The sequence below is a fragment of the Lactuca sativa genome, chromosome 8, assembly GCF_002870075.4.
Source record: "Lactuca sativa cultivar Salinas chromosome 8, Lsat_Salinas_v11, whole genome shotgun sequence".
In the NCBI taxonomy this organism is placed as follows: Eukaryota; Viridiplantae; Streptophyta; class Magnoliopsida; order Asterales; family Asteraceae; genus Lactuca; species Lactuca sativa.
The window spans coordinates 274,317,098-274,339,976 of record NC_056630.2 but is presented as its reverse complement, the minus strand read 5'-3'; the positions used below and the strand labels follow the sequence as shown (position 1 = coordinate 274,339,976).

Below are 22,879 nucleotides of genomic sequence, written 5' to 3'. Positions count from 1 at the left end.
AAAAAAAAAAAAAAAAAAAAAAAAAAAAAAAAAAAGGGACATAGTTTTTTTTGCTATGATCCTATGCACGTCTGCGTCTAGCCTCTTAATATCCATCCTAATTTTTGCATACGTACGTAGGTACACAAGCACGCACATATATGAAAAGGTTTAAGCATTTAAGTTCCAATGTTATTTAAACTCTTGTTCCATATGTATATATGAAAGTCTGAGATATTTTTAATCTTCTACCATCCATGAAAAAAAAAAACCTACGTTGTTTATAATAAAAAATACATAATACAAAAGGAATAATGGCTTTTCAGATACTTCAACTGGATTACCTTTTTTCTGAAAACAAAGTTTTTATTTAACACACACCAACAACATTACATCCACCAAGTTTGGCAGTTATCAAAAATAGTCTTGATACTACAATTAATATTCATTCAACATGTTAAAGAAGAAAGTCTTGATACACATCTTTAATAACAAATATTCAAGCGAACATTCAAAATAGCACAAGAAAGTACCTGCCTGCAATTTCTGAGATTGGACAACCTTTTTTTTTATGAAATTTCAAACCCTGGGCAACAAATTATTAAGCTTTGTTTAGAATATAGCAAAAAGTAAAATAAATAAGTTATGGAGTTTAAAGAAACTTACAGTGTTTACTTGGAGGAAGAGGATGATGATTCAGTTTGATGATCTTGGAGAAGATCATCATAAGGATCCCTACGACCTTCAACTTGGCTAATTTGGGCATCCCAAAAGATTTGAGCATTGTGGCGATCAAAGGTCCAGAAACCATAAGGGCGAATTGGGTAACTCCACATTTCCTTTGTTTTTGCACAACGTTCCTTCATGTGATATGTATGTTCTCTGAATTTTCGGTCTCTTTCAACTGGATCTTCCATCATTCTCAGGATTAAGTTCTCAGCAAACTCCATGATGAATGACATCTCTATGAACAGTGTGATTATCGATCAGAATGGTTGAATCAAAAGCTAATCAATTAATCATCACTCAAAGTAAGTGAGCCGAAAAGACAAGTTATAGACTAAATCTGAAATGAAACACAGTTTTTCAGCAATATCGAGATATTACAGGCGAAAAGACAATTAAACGCAAATGAAGCGTCCAGTTGATGATAAATCCAATAATTAACAGAGGATGAGTTCTTTAGATCTAGACTCTGACAATAAAACATAACATATATTGAATCGAACACCAAACCCTAGGTTTCACAATCAGTTCGACATAGAACGGCCTAAATTTCAAAAATCGAATCAAACTCAACAGCTCTATAAAGAAAACAAGAATCGGTAACATAAATTTCTTGAAACAATATTCACGAATCGATAAGGTGAGCAGGTTTTACATATCACAAAACAAATGATTTGACCATTTAATACAAAATCAAGACCAACAGATGATATTCGAAAGAAAATACAGCCTCAAATCGATCGATAAAATCGATTAGCTAAACTTGGAATATGTAATTACCTGTTGCCTAATAGAAAACGATGAAACGATGAAGACGAAAGAGGAACAAACACAGCAAGCGAGCAACTATGAAGTCAAAACACGTCTGGCCGAAACTTCTTTAAAAAACTGTTCAATTTAATTTGGGCCATGAGAGAGTTTGGTTAGCCTCAAAATAATAGGCTTACCCACTCAGCCTCTGTCCTAAGATGGTAACAAGTCTCTTATGTGGATACAGCCCATTTAAATAAGGGGGAAATTTTCAAATATACTTTTATTTTTTAGACAAAATTATAAACATGGTCGTGTGGTATGCAAATTTTTAAGGTTTTTGTCCAAAACCCGAGTTTTTTGAATTCATGGTCCTTTTGGAGTTGTTTGTATGTGAAAATAGTTCATCCGAAAATTAAAATGACTATAATACCCTTGGGTATTTATTTTTAATTTTTCTTTCATTTTTTAATTTAATATTTATTTATTTATTTTAACAATTAAAAAATAATAAAAGATCTCTCTCTCTCTCTCTCTCTCTCTCTCTCTCTCTCTCTCTCTCTCTCTCTCTCTCTCTCTCTCTCTCTCTCTCTCTCCGATAGGCAACCAAAAACACCTCCATTGGAGGGGGTGTTCTTGCTGTGTTATGGTAAATAGAGGAACAGCAACCCTTTGTTACTCCTTTTTTTTTCTGTCGAGCAAAGAAGCAAAACACCCCCAAATTTTGTTGTCCAGTTCAACTCTTGTTCCTCTCTTTTCCTGTTCAGCTTCTATCAAAGAGACCCCCGCCATAGGTGGAGATCTTCCAACAGACAAGAGGGCAATAGCCCCCTTGAACCTTCTCTTATTCTTTCGCTGACTCAATACCCACCTGAATTGTTGTTGATATTGCCCTGCTTCCATCGTACCATCTCTCCCCTCACATTCACATTTCTTTCCGAGACAGAAAGAAGCGCAGGAGCTGCTTCAACAGCCCTTGCTGCTTTCGTTTCATCCTCCCTCTACGAACCAGTGAGGTCACCGTAGGTGTTCATTCTAAGGTTTTAGATGGCGTGAGGCGTGGCGTGGCGGCAAGCCCAAGCCTCAAGCTTAACGAGCCATGACGTTTTTCAAGGCATGATGTAAGGCGGCGATTTTGAATTAATTTAAAATTATATTACCACATAAATATAAATTTATATTAAATATAACTACTTTTTAGAAGTGTTAGATCAATAATTAATAACAAAAAGTTAACAAAAACCACAATACTTGTATCTCCGATTAGAAAAGACATAACAAAGAGAAAAAAACGTGTCTCAAATGAAAAAACACGCGCCATAACACGCCATAACGCGCCATGGCGCACCATATCTCGCCTTGTCACACGCTATGCCTAACAGCAACGTTATGAGGCTTTTCGTAACGGTGAAGCCACGCCTCACGCCATGGCGCGCCTTTTAGAACACTGGTTCGTTCCTTGCTCGACAAACCTCGACCATCGGACCAAAAATCTTTGTTGCTTAGGTATTTCTTTCTTTTCTGATTTCGTTATCCTTTTCCTTTCTTCGAATTAGTTAAGAACTAGAATTACTCCCTCCTTTGCGATCGATTGCCATCACCCTCCATAGATTTTTGCTTCCAATTTCTTCTTCCCCGAATCGAACCAACACTGAAGGAGTGTATTTGTCTTTGATTGAAACTTAATAGAAGATCTCTTCAGAGCTCAACTCCATGTCACCTTCAACGAAAGTCTCAAATGGGTTTTTTCATCTGTGTAGTGTATATTTGTTTTTATCAATGTATGTAAGATTTTGATTTGCAGGTAAAGCGCCAGGGAGAGAGAGAGAGAGAGAGAGAGAGAGAGAGAGAGAGAGTTCCTTTATTATTTTTTAATTGTTAAATAAATAAATAAATATTAAATTTAAAAATAAATGAAAGAAAAATGAAAAATAAATACTCCAAGGGTATTATAGTCATTCCAATTTTCGGATGGACTATTTTCACATACAAACCACTCCAAAAGGACCATGAATCCAAAAAATCTGGGGTTTGGACTAAAACCCCAAAAATTTGCATACCACAGGGACCATTTTTGCAATTTTGTCTATTTTTTATTAAATGTCTAAAGGTCATATTTGTCCCGTCTATTTTTTAACAGTTTTTATTATTTAATAATCATTTTTATGTTTTAAAATCATTAAAAATAATGATACCCTACAACTTCAACTGGCCGATCAACATAGGAACTACGTTTTATTTCTGCCTTTCTTCTCGCAAAATCTGTTGCAATCGACTACATCATCAAGTAAATTTAAGTTTTTATTAGTAAATGAAGTATTTAATTCGTTGTTAGATGTATGGATCGCTTCATTTTTTTTTTAGAAATAGCTAACAAAAAAACAAAACATCACAAGTCAATCTGGACTTTACTTTTGGATGAATGGAATCATAAAAGAGCTGACCTTTAATCCAAAAAGTTTAATGGGCGTAATCTGTCCAGGAACAATGCATTTTGCCCTGTTGCTTCCAAGGGTGGAACAAGACTACTAGTATTAGGGGGTTCGAAACCCAAACTTCAAAACAAAATTATATAGCCATATTAACTAGGTTTATGAAAATCTAGGTTTGATCCAAATGCCTTTAGCACATTTTATTTTTGAAATTATCCTTGATTTCCCCATCCCCAAAAATATGATATTATTAATTATTTATTCATATCTACCGAAACCTATAATTAGATACTAAACAATAAAGTAGCTAAGCAAGTATAAAAACAAAAATATAAAGAATAATGAAAGGTCATGAAAACATTGCATTTGGTAAAAAGTTAAATTTCATAGTCTGTATCTTCAGAAAAGTCCAATGCATGCAAGAATCCATTGTATATTGTACTCTTTTTGTAACGGTATGGCAAGAAATGATAAAAATCAATATCCTAATTCCCTATAAATCACTTTAACACGGAAGAAACAAGATTAAGAGAACGTCTTGTGTGGACTTACATGTAAGCAAGATGTGGAGGCCTGTGAACCGAAGCTGGTAGGTGCTCAATCAACCGGAGAGGCTGAGATCCTGAGCAGTGACATCGTTCAATGACTCATGAAGATACCGAGACAGGATAAAATCCACGAGAAAGGATGCGAGTGAAAGGAGCAACGCCGACATATAATGGTCAAGGGTTTAAGGTTTTCAGATTTATTTTTAGATTGTTTAGTTTCTTTTCTTCTCTTAAGGTTATTAAAACACATAGTAATTTAAATTTTTATTTTGGTAGTAGCTTTTCCTACAAATTAGGAATTATATGTATTCTGAAAAATTATAGTTTTTTTTATGGTTATGACAGATTGTTCTTTTAGTTTCCTACATAACTTATGAACAATTTCAGTATACAAATCGATATTAACAGGTTAATAAAGCAGGGTCGCCACTGGCTGCTTCCACTATCGTTTCTGTTCCTAACCCATGTCCGGTTGGATCTGGGTGTTGTAGAATTCTGATTCAAAACCCAAATTAAAGATTCAAAAATGAACTAAACCCCACAACAGATTAAAGAACAATTTACATATACAATCACCCTAATTTGGAACCTTTATGTAGTCACAAACATAATTGATAAACATATTACAGCTACAATCACGCAATCGCCTTTCAGCAAAGAAAGTTTTTAAAATACCCTAATTTATCATGAACTTCAATTTTCCATTTAAACATAGGAACGCCCATGTTCAATGAACAAATATGGAATCCACAGACTCATATTTAACTAAATTTAAGCATACAGAACAAAATTCAAATGTACCTTCATGAGGGAGACGACGTAGTCGGTGTAGGGGTTTTGAGTAAGGAAAAGAATAGAGTAATGGTGGATTTTGGGGAGGCGTTTGACACATGTAGGGGGTGTCCTCCATGATGTATCCTTTTGTAACACAACTCTTCATTCTTTGACATTAATTGGTTATTTGTTGTGGTTGAAAAGTGAGAGAGGAGTAGGAAGGATGAGGAATGAGTGGTAAATTGGTCGATCCAATTTATAGTTATAATATTTAAGGGTAATTTAGTCAATTAGCTTTTTTGATAAATTAATGTGATTATAAAATATAAAAAACTGACTAAAAATGTTCAAAAAATAGATTTGGGTAAATTCGATATCTAAAAAGACTAAGAAGGACAAATACGATATTTAGATTTAAGACTAGGCAAATACGGTATCTGAAAGCTTAACAAGAGTATATACGGAATTCTCCTTAAATAATGAAATTGTGCATGCAGAAATAAGGTTCAAGCCTAAAGGTCTAACACCTTTTTTTATTAAGAAACAAATTAACAAATAGATTAATATTATAGTGACATGTTTAACAAAATTAATTAATTTTTGTGGTTTCATAAAATAGTCATTTGATTAAAATATACTTTTAGTCTCTGTAGGTTGTCCAAAGCATCAATTTTGGTCATAGTATTGACTCTGTTTGAGGAGATTGATGATCGGTGGAGTATGTCCTACGTACAAAAATATTATCTAAGTACCAAGTCTTTACAAAGCTCTAGGTCTTAGGTGTTGCTTGTGTCGGGTTATTATTATGTTTTAGGGTACGAGTCTAACTCATACCAGGACACTATAATGTGCCAGAAGTACTATCATGTACAAATTCCTTCTTTTGAGCACTATTGTGTGTCGGGGGTACGGGAGCATATAGGAGTACTTTATTCATATTTCCCCATACTTTTTTTAAAGAGCTTTAGAGTCATCGTTTCTTTTATGAAGTGATCGGACGAGCTTCATGTGCCAATGTTTCCTTTCACGAAGTAATTGAGGGAACTTCGTAGACTGCCTAATAGAGTGTGTCAGCAATAGACCACTACCAGGTATGTCTGTTCATGATTATTTTGAGCCCATAATTCATTTCAATCCAATATCAACTATATGATATTGTTCATCTATATTTGAGCCCAAATCCATTGTTCATCTTTATTTAATCCTTAAGCAGTTTGAGTTGTCGCTTACACATTCTGATGTTCTTGTCTTGCTTCTATATTCAGTTCATGGATTTCGTTTTCGTTTCACCCTCAACTGATAATCAAATAATTTTGTTTGTGAGTCTGGATTTGTGAATCGGTATGCATATGATTTATATGATTGTTATTCGATTATAATCAAGTTCAAATTTAGAATTGTCAATCAATGCTTAAATTTTGAAGAACTTGATCAAGAACAGCTGAAGATGATGAAGAACAGTTGAATAATCTTTGGTTGATCTAAAAATCTATGTGAGAAAAGTCAAACACAAAAATTCAAAATCAGATTCTCAAAAGTCGATTCAATGGATTGAAGGTTGAAATTGGTTGATAGAAGTCGAACAAGTGTTGTTTGGTGTCGAAATCGTATTTGCTTGGAATCTTATTTCTTAATTGATTGGGGTTAGTGTTCTTGGTGTCAAACCCTGTTACTAGAGTTCTTGTTCACATCTTGAAATTGATTTGGAAATTGAACGCATTGTGGTCAATATCGATTTCGATGGATGGAGTCATGGAGTTGAGAGGAGTTGATTTCGATATGTATGTAGGGTCAAATTCGATTGAAGTTGATGTTTGGTTTGTATATGTGAACGAATTGAGGAAGTCAATTTGGAGTTGGTTTCTTGGAGGTAAACATACTTCAACTAGTTTTGGTTCTTCACATTGAATGTGTTTTTGAGTATTGACAAGTCAAAAATTATATTGCTTGGAATTCGATGTGTACACTTGGAATTCAATGTGTATGCTTGGAAGTTCGATGTATATGCTTGGAGTCATTCAATGTGTGCCTAGCCAGTTCAACATTTGGTGTGAAGTCGAATACAATTTCGACATGTGGTCAAAGAAGTTGTGCGACCTATGGATAACAATTTTAATGTTTGATGATCATTGTTTGCATTCTGTGATCAATTTGGGGATGAAAGGAAAATGTTTGCTTCGAATCCTCACACTTTCAAAGAATTGGCAGAAAATACCCACTTTCAAAATGGGGTCATAATCTATGAAGAATGCAGAATTTTCATTTCGAATCCTTGCTGTTTAAGCAAGTTGGCAGAAATTACCCAGTTTCAACATTGGGGTAAAATTTTGTGAAATGGGAATATATTTTGAATATGGTCCATACAGTTGATGTGAATTAACACTTTATGCCCAATTTCTCATTCAGGGTAAAGTTTCGCATTTGAGGTTGTCTTGGCGCAACGGGTCCCTGCGTATTTTTGAAATTGACAGTTTCTACCCAGTTTTGCAATTTGTAAGTCACAGGCGGTTCGGGAAGTGATGAATTCGAAAATTGTAATATTTTTGGATTTTTTGGATTTGAGAAAAACGTTTATGCCGTGTGTCAAGGGGGAGTTTTGTATGGAAAATTCCGAATTGAGCATTTTATCATTCCTTTTCGGTTTTATAATCATTTTTTGATTATAAAAGGGGGGATTTAAATATGAGAATTCGAAAGTTTTGGATTTTTCATATTATGCGGATTTGAAGACCGATGTGACCTTGAGAAATAGAAGTTTATAAGTAGGCATATAAACAAAGTTGACTTTTTTTCATCAAGAAAGATATGACCATCAACAATAGACAGTTAAGTATTAAGTCCCTGTTTGTTTTTTTACCTAATTTGTACAACATCTCAATGCAACACCTCCACCTCCACCTGCAACCACCTGCATACTAGAAGGTGATGCGGTATCAGCAGGAGCACCAATTATTTTCTTAGCTTCAGAGAAAAACCTGAAACAAAAAGATTATGTTCCATATTAATACTAAAAGAAAAAAAAGCTTTGATTATTTGAAGGGAAAATGCATACCTCAACATCTTTAGCTTTAGATGCTTTCTTACAATCCTGCAATGAGGAGTCCCTATATGCCTGGTGAAAGTTCAACATACAGAGAAAAAAGATAAATGAATTGCATGGGTTTATAAACATCTGATATGACAAAACACAAAAGATTAGATATGAACAATTATGTTAGGATTTAGAAATCCTAAGTTATGATTCATTTGAATCATTTGAATTGATGAAGCTAGAGAAAACACATTGTACTTGACTACTTGGTACCAAAGAACATAATGTAAGCAATTCAATATGTAATAATTTTAGTTCAGTCCAATTTTGTTATGTTATGTTGTGTTTTGTTTTCTTCTCTTCTCTTATGTTACATTATCAATTCAATTCTACTTACTCCATATACCAAGGGATTTCAATTATTTTATTATATTGGTTAATTTTCCTACGTACCTTACCAAGGGATCTTGATCACCATATTGGAATTTGCACCAAGTCAAGTGATTAATCAAGAAAGGCAGTTGGGGAACTGATTCCAAGAGCCGTAATTAACACTACAAATTGCACCATGTGAACCTATCAAGAAAGTCAAATGGGCAGCAATCTTTTTGTAAGAAAGTTATCTTACCTTTAGTCTCAAGTAGTTTTTATCATCCTCTGTGTCTCGGTACACAATAGCAGAAGCCTCAAGTGACATGGATGAGTTTGACTGGAGAGTTGACTTTAGAAGAGTTGCACCATTTGACTCTTTGAAGAAATGTTGCATCCAATAACTTGGTGTTCCATATGATTGAGAAGAATAAAAAACTATTGCATCTGGCATCCACCTTAACAAAATAAAATACTTCCCATCATTTACCGTGAGAAGGGTATTTATGTCTTTTTCACATTGATTAAATAAAAGTCATACCGCCTATCGTTGGTGTTCACGAACAAAGGTGCATAACTCGCCATTTCAACAACATCGCTGCAAATAACAATCTCGTTAGAAGTCAAAATCAGTCAAAGTCAAAATCGGTCAAAGTCAAAGAACCTGTTCTTTTCTACACCAATAAGGAATCCAGCTTCAGCGAGAGCTCTTAAAAGACTTCCAGAACCAGCGTCATTTCCTGTCACAGTATACTCGCTCACAAATGCCTGAAATAAATAAAATAATTAATTTTCACATGATTAGTTGATTTACATTTTACAATTAACAGTTAAAAATTAATAATTAACAAACCTTTGGGCCCAACACGTGATGTATGATAGAAGGTATTAGCCATAGAAAATACAGTGCTTGCATTTGTGTAAATCTAAAATAATAGTAATAATAATAATAATAAACCGATCATTAGAAAATAAATCTCATTTGAACTTTTACATATAAAATATAAAACAAGTTTGACTTTGACTTTAGAATCTTACATGAAAATCATACATATCAGCAAGGTGATCCAATGGACCATTTGATCCATCACAATTGGATATCATTTTAATATCTGGATAAGCTTTTTGAATTGCAGCATAAAACTGAAGGTAATTTGTTGTTTCATAAATAAGTGCATATATATTAGATTAATTTCCAGGAAAAGACGAAAATGCCCTCAAGATGCATACCCCGATAATTTTTAAGCCAACAATCCTCATTTCCAATAGCAACATATTTCAAATCAAAAGGCTTTGGGTGTCCCATAGCAGCTCTAACAGATGCCCATGTTGAATTTGGATCACCTCTAGCAAACTCAATTCCATCAAGAGCTTCCTAAATATCCAAAACATTGTTTTATAAATAATAAAAATTGGTTATAACTTATAAACATATAAACATATAAACATATAAAAAGAAAAGAGTAAGAGTAAGAGAATATGCTTTTACAAAAGGCATGATGTTGGAGGGATCAACAGACTTCTTATGGCTAATTCCTTTAATTACCAAAAGAAATAAGAATTTTTTTAGATAAATCTCGGATTATAATTTATAAATCATATTATGTTTCTATTATTATTATTATTATTATTATTATTACCATTGTTGAATTTAAAATATATACACTTTCCATTCATTAGAAAGAATGGGGTGACACTCTTGACCATGTAACTAGGTACATATATACATACATATATATATATATATATATATATATATATATATATATATATATAATGATTCAATGCTAAAAAAAAGTGTTACCTTGTTCCACCATTGTATTAGTGAACAAGATGAAATTGTAGAGCAACTCTTTGCCGATGGTTTGTTTTGTGACAACTCTCCTCATAGTAAGAGTCTTATTGGGGTCCAACTCAATCACTTTGCCTGTGGTGGAGTCATTGTTCGTCTATGTAAAATTGTTGTCTCCTGATAAATTAAAAAAAAAAAAGAATAACATCAAGTGAAAATACAATTATATGGTTAATTTGTTTTTTTTAAATAGGTGTACCATTTTGAGCATTTGATCGCTTGTATATAACTCTGTTCAGATGCTAATTAATTACATAACCTAGAAAAGATACAAACACACAATATAAATCTATAAATACAAAAAAAAACAAGAAATATGTAAATTAATTAATTCAATACCAACATTTACCTGTGGATGCCAAAAATCTTCATATTTGGATGCTAACAAAAGTGATGTGAGACCGACTAATTGCATCAAATCAAATTTCAAATATACCTATAATTGTAAAAAAAAAAAAAAAAAAAAACCAGAAGCAAAACCTATTAGTAACTTGTGCTTTGAAAGAGGTACATAAAGAATAAGGCAAATTATGTACTTACTTATATGAGCAAATTTATCAGAATCCCCCACATTTGAGGTGTGATGTCTGTTTGGATCTCCATGTACTTCTTCAGTGACTGATGATGTGCCTGCATTCATAAGCAATTCAAAACAATGTCTGTTACTTACTGTGACTGTTGACTTTCGTATGCATAAAAGATGGAAATGCCCTCAAAAGATATGGTGGTAAACTCACTTCAGTAACCCAATAATGCTGATAAATCTCATCAACATATTCGGAAACTTCAAGTTGATTCCAACATTCATAAGCAATTCAAAACAACATCTAGTTTGATTGACAATTTTGGCCTTGATGTCACAACATGTCCAGTGTTGGCATTGATTATGTGAATTGTAGCACCCTGTTGGCCCTGATGTCACAAGATGTCAACTGTTCCATCCTTACCCATCTTATTACCTCCATCTTTACATAGCCAAAAGATGAAAGAAATTATTGTCTACACTCACTTGAGCATTTCATCAAACACCTCATGTGCACTTGATCAGTTCACCTTAAATTAAAATTAAAACTGATAGAAATCCCATCAACAAGTAGATAACACAATCAGGTAAGTAAAGAGATGAATTTAGAAAAAAAATCATTCCTGGGAATGATGAAGTCGAATGCGATGATGAGAATTCATGGAAAGTAAATGAAGAGATGTTAATATGGAGTTTAAAAGAGAGTTGTACCTTGGAATGTTGATCATAGACGAAAACTGATTGATATAGGAAGACGATAACATTTATTTGAAGGAGTCGATAATTCTTCCAGACTTGATCACATGTCAATCAGAATTGAGGGCTTTAAGAACCGGAATCGGACCATATTTGAGCCGATTGACCATATTTCGTCTGACATTTGTGCATAATACTCGAAATTCAGAAACCCTAGATGTATAAACCACGCTTCGTGAACCCCATAGGAACATATAAGGAGTTCATAATCCATGTGTGTTTGTGAAGGAAAGGGTGGGGGGGGGGGGAGAACGAATTAGGGTTAGAATTGAAGGAAATATCTTTAGAATTGAAGAGAAAATTAGCATCTTCTAAATCGTTTGCTTTGATTTTTCTTAGATCAACTTTTTCTCAAACCCTATCAGTTGTTGGTACCGATTTTAGGGTTTCACATAGAATAAGAAATAGGTGGTGATGGAGAAGATGGTAGGGCGGTGATGGATGGTAGGAATGGTGGTGATGGTCAATTGTGTTGAGGTTGCAGGTGGTGAGATGTAGCTGCGACAACCATGGCGGTGGTATGGAGGGGAATTATAGAGAGAGAGAGAGAGAGATGGTGGTGAGTCTGATGAGGTGAGCATTCCCGTGGAAGGAGGAGACGCAAGCGGGGTTTTTATTTTTTTAGATTTCATTCCCCCCAAAAAATGAAAACACGCGCTAATAGACTAAAATTATAAAGCGATAGGGTAACACGACACACTTTTTAGGATAGGTGCCCTCCGTGTTTTTAATTTTTTTGTTGGACACCAATTTTAGGGCGCACAAAAATGCGTGCCCTCTATCCTTCAAATTTTCCAGAGCTGACATTATTTTTTAGGGCACGCACAAATGCACGTCCTCTATTAGCGCGCGTCATTGTTTGCGCGTCATTAAAGGGAAGTTTTCTAGTAGTGGATGCTAGAGGAATTGGACTTCGGTGGGGGATGTTGTAGTCAAATGTTGTTCTCTGAACAAACAATTATAGAGGCTATTATTAGGTATAATATGACCATACGAGAGGTGTATGTAGTGGATATGGGATTTGTTCCTCTTATATGTTGAGAGTTAGACATCTAAGGCACCTTACAAAAAGTTGAACACTTAATGATATTGATTGTGATCTGTATCTCTTGTTCAACATAATATCTATAACAAAGGGATAACTGATAATTTACTTTATACACACTGTAGTTTTGATCTTTTAGGGAATTGGATGTTGACAGAATGACACTAAGTTATGTGTTATTGAGAATTGTGCAAGTGGGAGATTAAAAGATCTTTATGCTCAAGAATCATAATAGAATGATATTACTAATAAAATGTGATCCAAAAGGGTCACACTAACAACAACTTTATGCAATAGATTATTTATAAGAAATTAATTCTTGATAACTATTCAAAACTCTTATAACTAATTGCGAAATATTTGTTTTATGGAATCAAAAGTTATTAATAGCAAGTAACATTATATATCATAAGATACAATTTATTAATTCATGTACATACTTTTGCACTAGAAGGAATTCTTTCTTTTAGCTAAATGGTTAAAGGTTTATATCTTATAAAATATTATAGCATTTTTATAAACTATGTGTCTTTCCCCCTCTTTAGGCCACGAGCTAGTCTAGAAAAGGTAGGCATCGGGCTTTGGTTATTTTAATCAAAACAAAGCTACCTTTAGAGCCATGTATGGACAATATGATTAATCATGGGTGATAGGATCATGGTAGGTTTTAAAGGTTAAGATCTATGGGTAAAGGATTCATGTTAAAGGCTTTCATGCATCTCTTTCTTCTCACTTATTGCAACCGTCAACTTCCAATACTCTTTCTTAGTTTCTCTCTAGCAAAAGGTGTTAGAAGTAATACTTGTATTATCCCTTTAAGGCATTACATGGTTTTGTCTTAAGGTGAAAAAGATCCAGACCGGCATCTTATCAAGTTGAGCTAGTGTTGGTGTCACACCCCAAACCAGAACGGCGGAATCGTTCTGTAACACCCAGAATCAGGAAGACCAAGAAAAGAAAGGTTAAGCTCTAAATCAAGAGTCAACTCGTCGAGTCCAGGGAGGAACTCGACGAGTCGGAGCGGGATCCGGGTCATTGAGTAAGTGACCGACTCAGCGAGTCAGCGAGTGGAGTCGGTGAGTCTTGTCTGGGCGAGATAAACCCTAATCCCAGAGGTTGTGCCCTATATAAAGCACATTATAACTCACCCTCAGCCTCTTTACTCCCCTTTTGAGTTCCAGAAACCCTAGAATTGAGTGAGCCTTCATTAATTGAGAGATTAGAGCCTTGGAAGAGAGAATCTTTGAGAGGGGCTTGAAGATCAAGGGCTTTGCTGCAAAGGAGTGGTGTAGATCCAGGATTTACTTCAGTTGGAGCTTTCATTTGAGGTAATAGTCTGTTGTTTAGGCTTATGTGCATCTAGATCTATCTTATGTTGAGTTTTGGGCATTTTGAGTATGGATGAGATCTATTTCGAGTTTGGAGTAGATTTGAGGATGCTACCTCAGATCTAGGTTGGTAATAACCTAGAAAGTCATAAAGTTTAGGCCAATAAGTTGTTGGTGAAGCCCCTTTGTCTAAAACCCAAGCCCTAGTGTGTTTTTGGCTTATATATCCTTGGTATCACGTAAAGTTTGCAACTTTACGTGAGAGATAGCTTGTAGAAGGGTAGATCTATGGATGGGAGCCCCTACATGGCTTGAAAAGCCTCTGAATGGATTGAGAACTGGAGATACTCGGCGAGTCACATGAGCGTACTCGACGAGTTGTATGAATATGTGCATGAACTCGGCGAGTTGGAAGAACGACTCGACGAGTCTGTTAAAGATTTCCTTGGACTCGGCGAGTCTGTTCTTGGACTTGGCGAGTCTGGTCATGGAACCCTAACCTTTTCTGGTTAAGTCGTGAATCAGTGAGTCGAGGGACGACTCGGTGAGTGGAGCAGGATGGGACTCAAAGATTCTTGGACTCGACGAGTCAGCGGGTTGACTCGGCGAGTAGAGTCAGTCATGAAGTTTGACTTTGACTAAGGACTTTGACTTTGACCAAGAGTTGACCAGTTGACTTCTAGGGGTATTTTTGGTATTTATTGAGTTTAGTTTTTGGTGTTGACCAGTGGAGGGGTTCGTGTCGGTGGTTGGAGCAGCGTGATCTTATTTCTTCAGCCGACAGTTGCAGGTGAGTCTTCTCACCATACCAATGGGTCTAAGGCACCAAGGCCGGCCCATCTTATGTTGTGTGATATGATAGTTAGCTTTATGCTAGGTGGTATGCTGGTAATTATGTGATATGCTAGTTGTCTTTGTGATACTTGCATGGAAGACCATGTGGGGTAGCCCATGGCACAATGGTATAAGACCCTGGGGGTAGCCACGACATCCATACAGGTTTATGTACGTGTTATGTGTAGATATTTATGTGATGCATGATATGCTATTTGGTTATATATGGTATTTGCAAGGAAGACCTCGGGGGAAGCCCGTGGCATTGGATGTAAGACCATGTGGGATAGCCCATGGCAGTCCTAGGTAAAGACCATATAGGGTAGACCATGGCATTGGATGTAAGACCATGTGGGGGAGCCCATGGCAGTCCTAGGTAAAGACCATGTGGGGTAGCCCATGGCATTGTTACAGATTTATGTATGTAGGGATTATATGATATATGGTAGCTTTTATATCTAACAGTATATACGATATGTGTGTAGCTTTTATAGCTAACATGATATGTGATATGTGGTTTGTGTGAATGGTATGCTCTGGGAAACTCACTAAGCTTCGTGCTTACAGGTTTGTTTATGGTTTCAGGTATCATCGTTTCGGAACGGAAGAGATCGTGTTGATCGCAGTGCACACACCTATGATTTTTGCAATGAATGATTTTGGGATAAACTCTGATAAACGATTGATTGACTATGATTTGATTGTTTACCCCTGATTTTTGGGATGTTACACGTTCGAGGGCGGATGACTTCATGTAGTATCATAACAGTTGGATACATAGTAAAGAAAGTAAACACAACCAACATATATATATATATATATATATATATATATATATATATATATATATATATATATATATATATATAATTGAAAAAGTTACATCATTTGTAGGTATTACATGTTCCAAAATATCAATTACAATATGTTGTCAAAATTATTTGTTTAGACGCCTAAGCATCCCTTCTGCAAAAGCCGAAGTTTACCTGTATTATTGAATCCCTGAGAAATACAAGTAGATTTGAAAGAGTAGATCAGCATTTAAGCTGGTGAGTTCATAAGTATTTAATGTCACTGTTTGAATAAAATCAAATGAAATTTGTTTGTAGATATTCGAAAAACTCCTAGAAAATCCAATATTTCCTACTAGTATAAAAGTAGTCTTCTACAAAGACTCGACTGTTTAGAAGGTTTGCTTTTAGAAATCCAATATCCGTTCATAAGTGTGTGGTAGTTTAAAAGTTCCAAACCTGAAATGCAATCGTGTTTTTCATGCCTAGAGTAGTAGATTTGTGTAAGTATAAAATCACTAAGGCATTTGATAACCCTGTAAATCAATGAGTTCTTAATACTCCATGTGAGTTCTATAACCATACTAATGACCCAGACTGCCTGTAACAATGTTCTTCAGGCGTTGGAATGTTATGACGTTTGTCACCCCAGGCCTGCCGGCCTAGTTGTAGCTAACAGCTTAGGTGCGGGATAGTCAATCCCGTATAGATATATACACAAGTATCACGCTCCACGTACAAGGGATTATGATATATAATACAGGACTTAAAATGCATACTCGAAAATACGTGAAATGTCTCACAAAACTTAGTATAAAACAGATTTACGTATGAAAATGTCAATTTGTTCTTGTATATGAAAGTATCTCTTTGGTATAGTGTTTCTATTATGTAAATGTTCATGATTTCCTCGTAAACTATACCTATTATAGTTATTCAAAGTGTGTGTTTCGTTCGTATAGTAAATCCTAGTGTAATGCTCACTTGTTATGTAAAGTATAACATTTAAAGTGGCATAAATGATCACATATACTTGTATAAATAAAGGGTTTGATTCGCATATATATATATATATATATATATATATATATATATATATATATATATATATATATATATAAACATGTTTTATTTCCAAAAGACAAGATGTTATCGTGAATATATATTGCATAATATATATTGCATACAAAAGTTCCCATGTAGTAGTTATGAATCACATATGATTCACTTGATAGAAAAGGGTATATAGTGAAACTTTATGTTACACACGATAATAACCGTGTGTTTATTTGTATTTCCCCCCCTTAAAAGTGTATAAAAAGCATTGATAAACATTTGAAAGTGTAGTTTATAGGGGCATGAACTCACTTGATTGATTAGAGAAAACGAGATGATAATCGAGCAGAACTTCGACTTGGAATAGTTGATTTTCTCGGGAATCTCGGGAGTGTAGAATCTTCCTTCGGAACTTGAGTGTGAAAACCGGGGCTTCAGGGGCTTAACCACATAGTTTCGGCACGAGAGATAGAAGAATGGAGCACCTAAACCCGACACCCCAAGAGTTCTATTTATAGGGCTCATTTTTGGGTGCCATGTCATGGCAAAGGGTTGGCCACGTCGTGGTGGTCAAGTCTTATCTCCTTCCATTGATTAGACGCCCTCAGTCACTTGCCGGGTCGCGGCAAACTGTGCCACGTCGTGGCAGACCTGACAGCCTCGGATTTTGGACCCCGAACTTGTAAAATCCATAACTTTCGCGTACAAGCTTCGTTTTCGACGTTCTTTATATGCACACGTAGCTGAAAATACGCTCTACAACTCTCATTCAGACTTCGTCGGATAATTTTGATTTCCGTTTTCGTCAGACTTTTCGCCGTTGCGCTACTATTGTTGAGACCTTAGATTATCATTTAGGTTGTTTCGGTCAAAAGTCTCTCGAGCTCTATTTCGAGTTTTTAGCTGTCTACTGCTATATCCGGATCTTGGAAAAATCATAATTTCCTCATACAAAGTAAGATTTGGATGTTCTTTTTATGTACGCTCATGGTTTAATGTTATCTACAACTTTCATTTAGATACTTAAGGCTAAAAACTATTGTATTGAAACTTCGTGTTTTTCGTTTAATTAGTGTTGCCGGTTTTGTCGGAAATCTTAGAATGGTCATAACTTCTTCGTTATAACTCGGATTTTAGTGTTCTTAGTACTTCTATAAACCTTGACACATTATCTAGCATAATAGATATCCCTGTAGAGACTTTTTCACTTTTTATTTTCAAAGTTAATTTCATTATTTCAAAAGTAGTTACAATACTTGACTTTTTAGGTCATTACATAGAGTCGAAATATCGGGTTGTCACATCATCCCCCCGTTAGAGGGAATTTCGTCCCGAAATTTAATGTAAGAAAAACACTTGTGGATTAGGGAAAAAGATGTGGGTATTTGTGTTTCATCTGATCTTCGCGTTCCCAGGTGTATTCAGGTCCTCGCTTTGCATTCCAGCGGACCTTCACGATGGGGATGCGACTTTGTTTTGTTCTTTTAATTTCCCTATCCATGATTTCAATTGGTTCTTCTATAAACTGGAGACTCTCGTTGATTTCGATCTCGTCTAAAGGGACGACGAGGGTCTCATCGGACAAACATTTCTTCATGTTTGACACATGAAAGGTAGGGTGTATGTTATTGAGTTCCTGCCGTAGACGAAGTTTGTAGGCTACTGGGCCGATCCTTGCGAGGATCTCGAATGGTCTGATATACCTTGGGCTTAGTTTCCCACGTTTTCCGAAACGTATTAACCCTTTCCAGGGCGAGACCTTTAATAGTACTCGGTCCCCGACCTGAAATTCCAAGGGCTTCCATCTTTTGTCCGCACAACTCTTTTGTCTGTCTCTTGAAGCCTTTAGTCGTTCCCAAATTTGTACAATCTTCTTGGTTGTCTCTCTTATGATTTCCGGGCCAGTGAGAGTGTTGTCGGGTACTTGTCCCTTGGCTAGTTGTGTGTCACCTACTTCAGTCCAGCACAGTGGTGATCTGCACTTCCGGCCGTAGAGAGCTTTGAATGGAGCAACTTTAATGCTGGAGTGATAGCTATTGTTGTACGAAAATTCAATTAGTGCTAAACGGGTATCCCATGCTTTACCAAAATCGATTACACAAGCTCTTAGCATATCCTCCAGGGTTTGTATGGTCCTCTCACTTTGACCGTCGGTTTGTGGATGGTAAGCAGTACTCATGTCGAGCCTCGTTCCTAGAGATTTTCGTAACGATTTCCAGAATCGCGAGGTGAATCTACTATCTCTGTCAGAGATAATGGATATTGGTACACCGTGTAGTCGTACAATCTCTCGGATGTAGGTTCGAGCTAGCTTCTCCATCCTATCGGTTTCCTTTATGGGTAGGAAGTGTGCGGATTTTGTTAACCTATCGACAATTACCCAGATGGTGTCTATACCTGCTGTTTTGGGTAATTTGGTTATGAAATCCATGGTTATCCGTTCCCACTTCCACTCGGGTATTTCGGGTTGTTGTAGTAATCCTAACGACTTTTGGTACTCTACCTTGACTTTGGCGCAAGTCAGACACTTGCCCACATAGGTAGCTATCTCTGCTTTCATGTTCGGCCACCAATACAGTTTCTTGAGGTCCAGATATATATTGTCCGAACCTGGATGCACGGAGTATCGAGTCTTATGCGCCTCGTTCATGACCACGTCTCTGAATCCACCAAACTTCGGTGTCCAGATTCGATCCACGAAGTAACAAACTCCGTCACCCTTGACTTCAAGATTCTTGTCCATTCCTCTTAGGGCTTCACCTGCCACATTCTCTGTTTTCAAGGCTTCCCTCTGAGCTTCCTTGATTTGTGTGGACAGATGTGAATGGATCGTCATGGTTAAGGATTTCACTTGGCGACCTGAGTATTCTTTTCGACTAAGAGCATCAGCTACTACATTCGTTTTCCCAGGTGATAGCGAATCTCGCATTCGTAGTCATTAAGTAGTTCAACCCATCGTCTCTGCCTCATGTTGAGTTCTTTTTGGTTGAGAATGTGTTGGAGGCTCTTATGATCGGTGAAGATTGTGCATTTCGTGCCATAAAGATAGTGTCTCCAGATCTTTAGCACGAAAACGACTACTCCTAGTTCAAGATCGTGGGTAGTGTAGTTGACTTCGTGCGTATTGAGTTGTCTTGAGGCGTAAGCGATGACCTTACCTCGTTGCATTAGTACGCATCCAAGACCTTGATTAGATGCATCACAGTAGACCACGAAGTCTTCTGTTCCTTATGGCAAGGACAATATAGGTGTGCTGCATAGAGCTTGCTTCAGTGTTTGGAATGCAGCGTCTTGTCTTTCTTTCCAATCGAAAGTAACACCCTTTTGGGTCAGGGTGGTAAGTGGTTTCGCAATCTTAGAGAAGTTCTGTATGAACCTTCGGTAGTAGCCAACAAGGCCCAAGAATTGTCAAATTTCTGTTGGGGTTCTTGGAGCTGACCAGTCTTGATTGCTTTGATTTTGGAAGGGTCCACGTGTATTCCGTCTTTGCTAACCACGTGACCTAGGAAATCTACCTTCCATATCCAAAATTCGCACTTGGAGAATTTTTCATATAGCTTCTCTTTTCTTAGCGTTTCCAAGACTTTTCGGAGGTGTTGACCGTGATCCTCTTTAGTCTTCGAATAGATGAGTATGTCATCTATGAATACGATCACAAACTTGTCTAGAAATGAACGACACACCCGGTTCATTAAGTCCATGAACACCGCTGGTGCATTTGTCAATCCAAAGGGCATCACTACAAACTCGTAGTAACCATAACGAGTTCGAAAAGCTGTTTTGGGAACATCTCCTTCCAAGACTCGTAGTTGGTGGTACCTGGATCTTAAGTCGATCTTTGAGAAATAACTCGCTCCCTGGAGTTGGTCGAACAAGTCGTCAATGCGTGGTAAGGGATATCTGTTCTTGATAGTGAGCTTGTTGAGTTCCCGGTAATCGATGCACATGCGGAAAGATCCATCCTTATTCTTTACGAACAATACTGGTGCTCCCCAAGGTGAGAAGCTCGGCCTGATGAACCCTTTGTTGAGTAGTTCGTTTAGTTGGCTGGATAACTCCTGCATCTCTGCCGGTGCTAGACAGTATGGCGACTTAGCTACTGGTGTAGCTCTGGGAATTAAGTCGATTCTGAACTCGACTTGACGTTCTAGTGGAACTCCGGGAAGATCTTCAGGGAAGACATCGGGAAAATCCCAGACTTCTGGAAAGTCTCTGATGCCTTTCGTTTCTTTTTCCTTATCTACCACGTGGGCTAAGAAGGCATGGTACTCTTTACGTAGGTATTTCTGGGCTTTGACGCAAGAGATGATTTGTAAATTGGTACCAGGTTTGTCACCATAAATGACAAGAGTTTCGCCGTTTGGCAGATTTAGGAGAACGGCTCTTTCGTGACAAAGTATATCGGCATGGTGGAGGCTTAACCAATCCATACCGATGATGACATCAAAGCTCTTTATAGTGATTGGCATTAGATCGATTTGAAATGAGTGTTCGTTTAGAGTTAGTGTGCAGCCTATGTACATATTGTTCGTGCTTTCTGTTCTACCGTTTGCCATTTCTACTGTAAATATTTTATTGAGTGTTTTAGGGTTCTGTTTTAGTACGTGCTTGAATTTATGACTCACAAAACTCCTATCCGCACCACAATCAAAGAGTATGCATGCATAAACTTTATTGAGGAGAAACGTACCCGTAACCACCGTGGGATCAACTATCGCTTCGTTCTGCCCTATTGCCAACACTCGTCCCGTGCCGCCAACATTCCTTGCCTTAGGACAGTCCCTCTTGTAGTGTCCAGCCTCACCACAACCATAACACGTATGGCCCACACCAACCCCAGGGACTTGCGTGATTGGTCGTGTTGGTGCCTTACAGAAACGGGCAATGTGCCCCTTCTTGTTGCAGTTGTTGCAGTGCATCTCCCGACAATTTCCTTTGTGATGGAAATTGCATTTGCTGCACTTTGTTAGGTTCCCAACATATGGCTTGGCTGGTGTAGTGGTAATTGGAACAAAAGTGGGGGCAGTAGCGGCATGGACTGCCACAATCTGTTGTTTCTTGGAAGGTTCCTGTGAAGGTTGACTCTTCCTTTTGTTCCAGAACCTCTTCTTCTTGTTGTTGTTGGTATTATCGTCGTTGTTGTTACTTCCTCTGGGTTGCTCCGGTGCGGTGGTTGCGATGTTTTGGCAGACCCCTTGGTCTACGAGAGCTTGTGCCACTGTTTGGCGCTATCGAAGGTGATTGGTTTGGAAGCTAGAACACTTCCTCGAATCTGGGGTGACAGTCCCCAGATGTACCTTTTGATCTTCTTGCTCTCTAGAGCAACTATTCCTGGGAAAAGGATTGCCAAATCACTGAACCTGTTGGTATAGGTCGTGATATCTGAGCCTACCATGGTAAGGCCCCAAAGTTCCTATTCGAGCTTTTGTAATTCGCCCCGTGGACAGTACTCTTGCAGTAGTACTTGTTTTAGATTCTCCCAGCCCATAGAGTTAGCCACTACTAGCGTTAGTGACTTGACATGGCCATTCCACCATGTCAGAGCTCTCTCAGAGAAAGTACAGGCAACGAACTTCACTTTGTTCCCTTCCGGACAAGAACAAATATCAAAAACTGCTTCAGTTTTCTCTATCCACTGTGATAGAGCCATTATTCCTCCAGCCCCATTAAAAGTAATGGGTTTGCTATTCATGAAATCCTTGTATGTACAATCCCTTGAAAGACCTGGGCGTTGGTCATTCATAGAACTATTCACTCCTCCACCAGATCCATTGTTACTCATTTGGGCCATTGTCGCTGTTACTGCAGCTGTTACAGCAGCTATCAATGCGACATTTTCCGTTGATGGAGGGGGTGGTGGTGGAGGCATCATTCCCGGCCTGGGTCTTAGGTTTGGACGAGGAGGCATCACGCTGCCAAGAAATAAAAATAACAGATCATAAGTTTTGGTGGTTGAGAGTTGAATGACAATGAGTTAACTATCTTTAATAGTTTGAGAATTTGGTTTGACCAATGCAGGCTTTGAGTTTGATTTACCAATGGAGTTTGAAAAATAAATAAACAAACTCATGAAATCGAATGAAAT

At 37.0% G+C, this 22,879-nt stretch overlaps 2 protein-coding genes across 4 annotated transcripts; both read right to left on the bottom strand.

Moving 5' to 3' along the window:
• Nucleotides 1-306: 306 nt before the first annotated feature.
• LOC111918721 (uncharacterized) lies at nucleotides 307-1,644 on the bottom strand. 3 transcript variants are annotated; one of them, XM_023914348.3, is made up of 3 exons: nucleotides 1,486-1,644; nucleotides 646-943; nucleotides 307-565 (listed from the first exon to the last, which is right to left on the bottom strand). In XM_023914348.3, exon 2 carries the CDS (start codon nucleotides 939-941, stop codon nucleotides 651-653), a length of 291 nt encoding a protein of 96 aa, XP_023770116.1. In that variant the 5' UTR covers nucleotides 942-943; nucleotides 1,486-1,644; the 3' UTR covers nucleotides 307-565; nucleotides 646-650. The 3 variants fall into 3 exon arrangements, with proteins under 3 accessions (XP_023770116.1, XP_023770117.1, XP_042753573.1); XM_023914349.3 differs by having other exon boundaries at nucleotides 646-986; nucleotides 1,486-1,627; XM_042897639.2 differs by having other exon boundaries at nucleotides 646-1,045; nucleotides 1,486-1,613.
• A 6,528-nt stretch (nucleotides 1,645-8,172) lies between these two features.
• Nucleotides 8,173-22,663, bottom strand: LOC111918723 (alpha-L-arabinofuranosidase 1). The gene is made up of 13 exons (XM_023914351.2): nucleotides 22,357-22,663; nucleotides 10,973-11,091; nucleotides 10,811-10,897; nucleotides 10,414-10,558; nucleotides 10,093-10,145; nucleotides 9,839-9,984; nucleotides 9,648-9,765; nucleotides 9,466-9,535; nucleotides 9,274-9,379; nucleotides 9,151-9,207; nucleotides 8,869-9,067; nucleotides 8,262-8,321; nucleotides 8,173-8,184 (listed from the first exon to the last, which is right to left on the bottom strand). The coding sequence occupies exons 1-13, from the start codon at nucleotides 22,661-22,663 to the stop codon at nucleotides 8,173-8,175; spliced, it is 1,479 nt and encodes a 492-aa protein (XP_023770119.1).
• Between the last annotated feature and the right edge of the window lie 216 nt (nucleotides 22,664-22,879).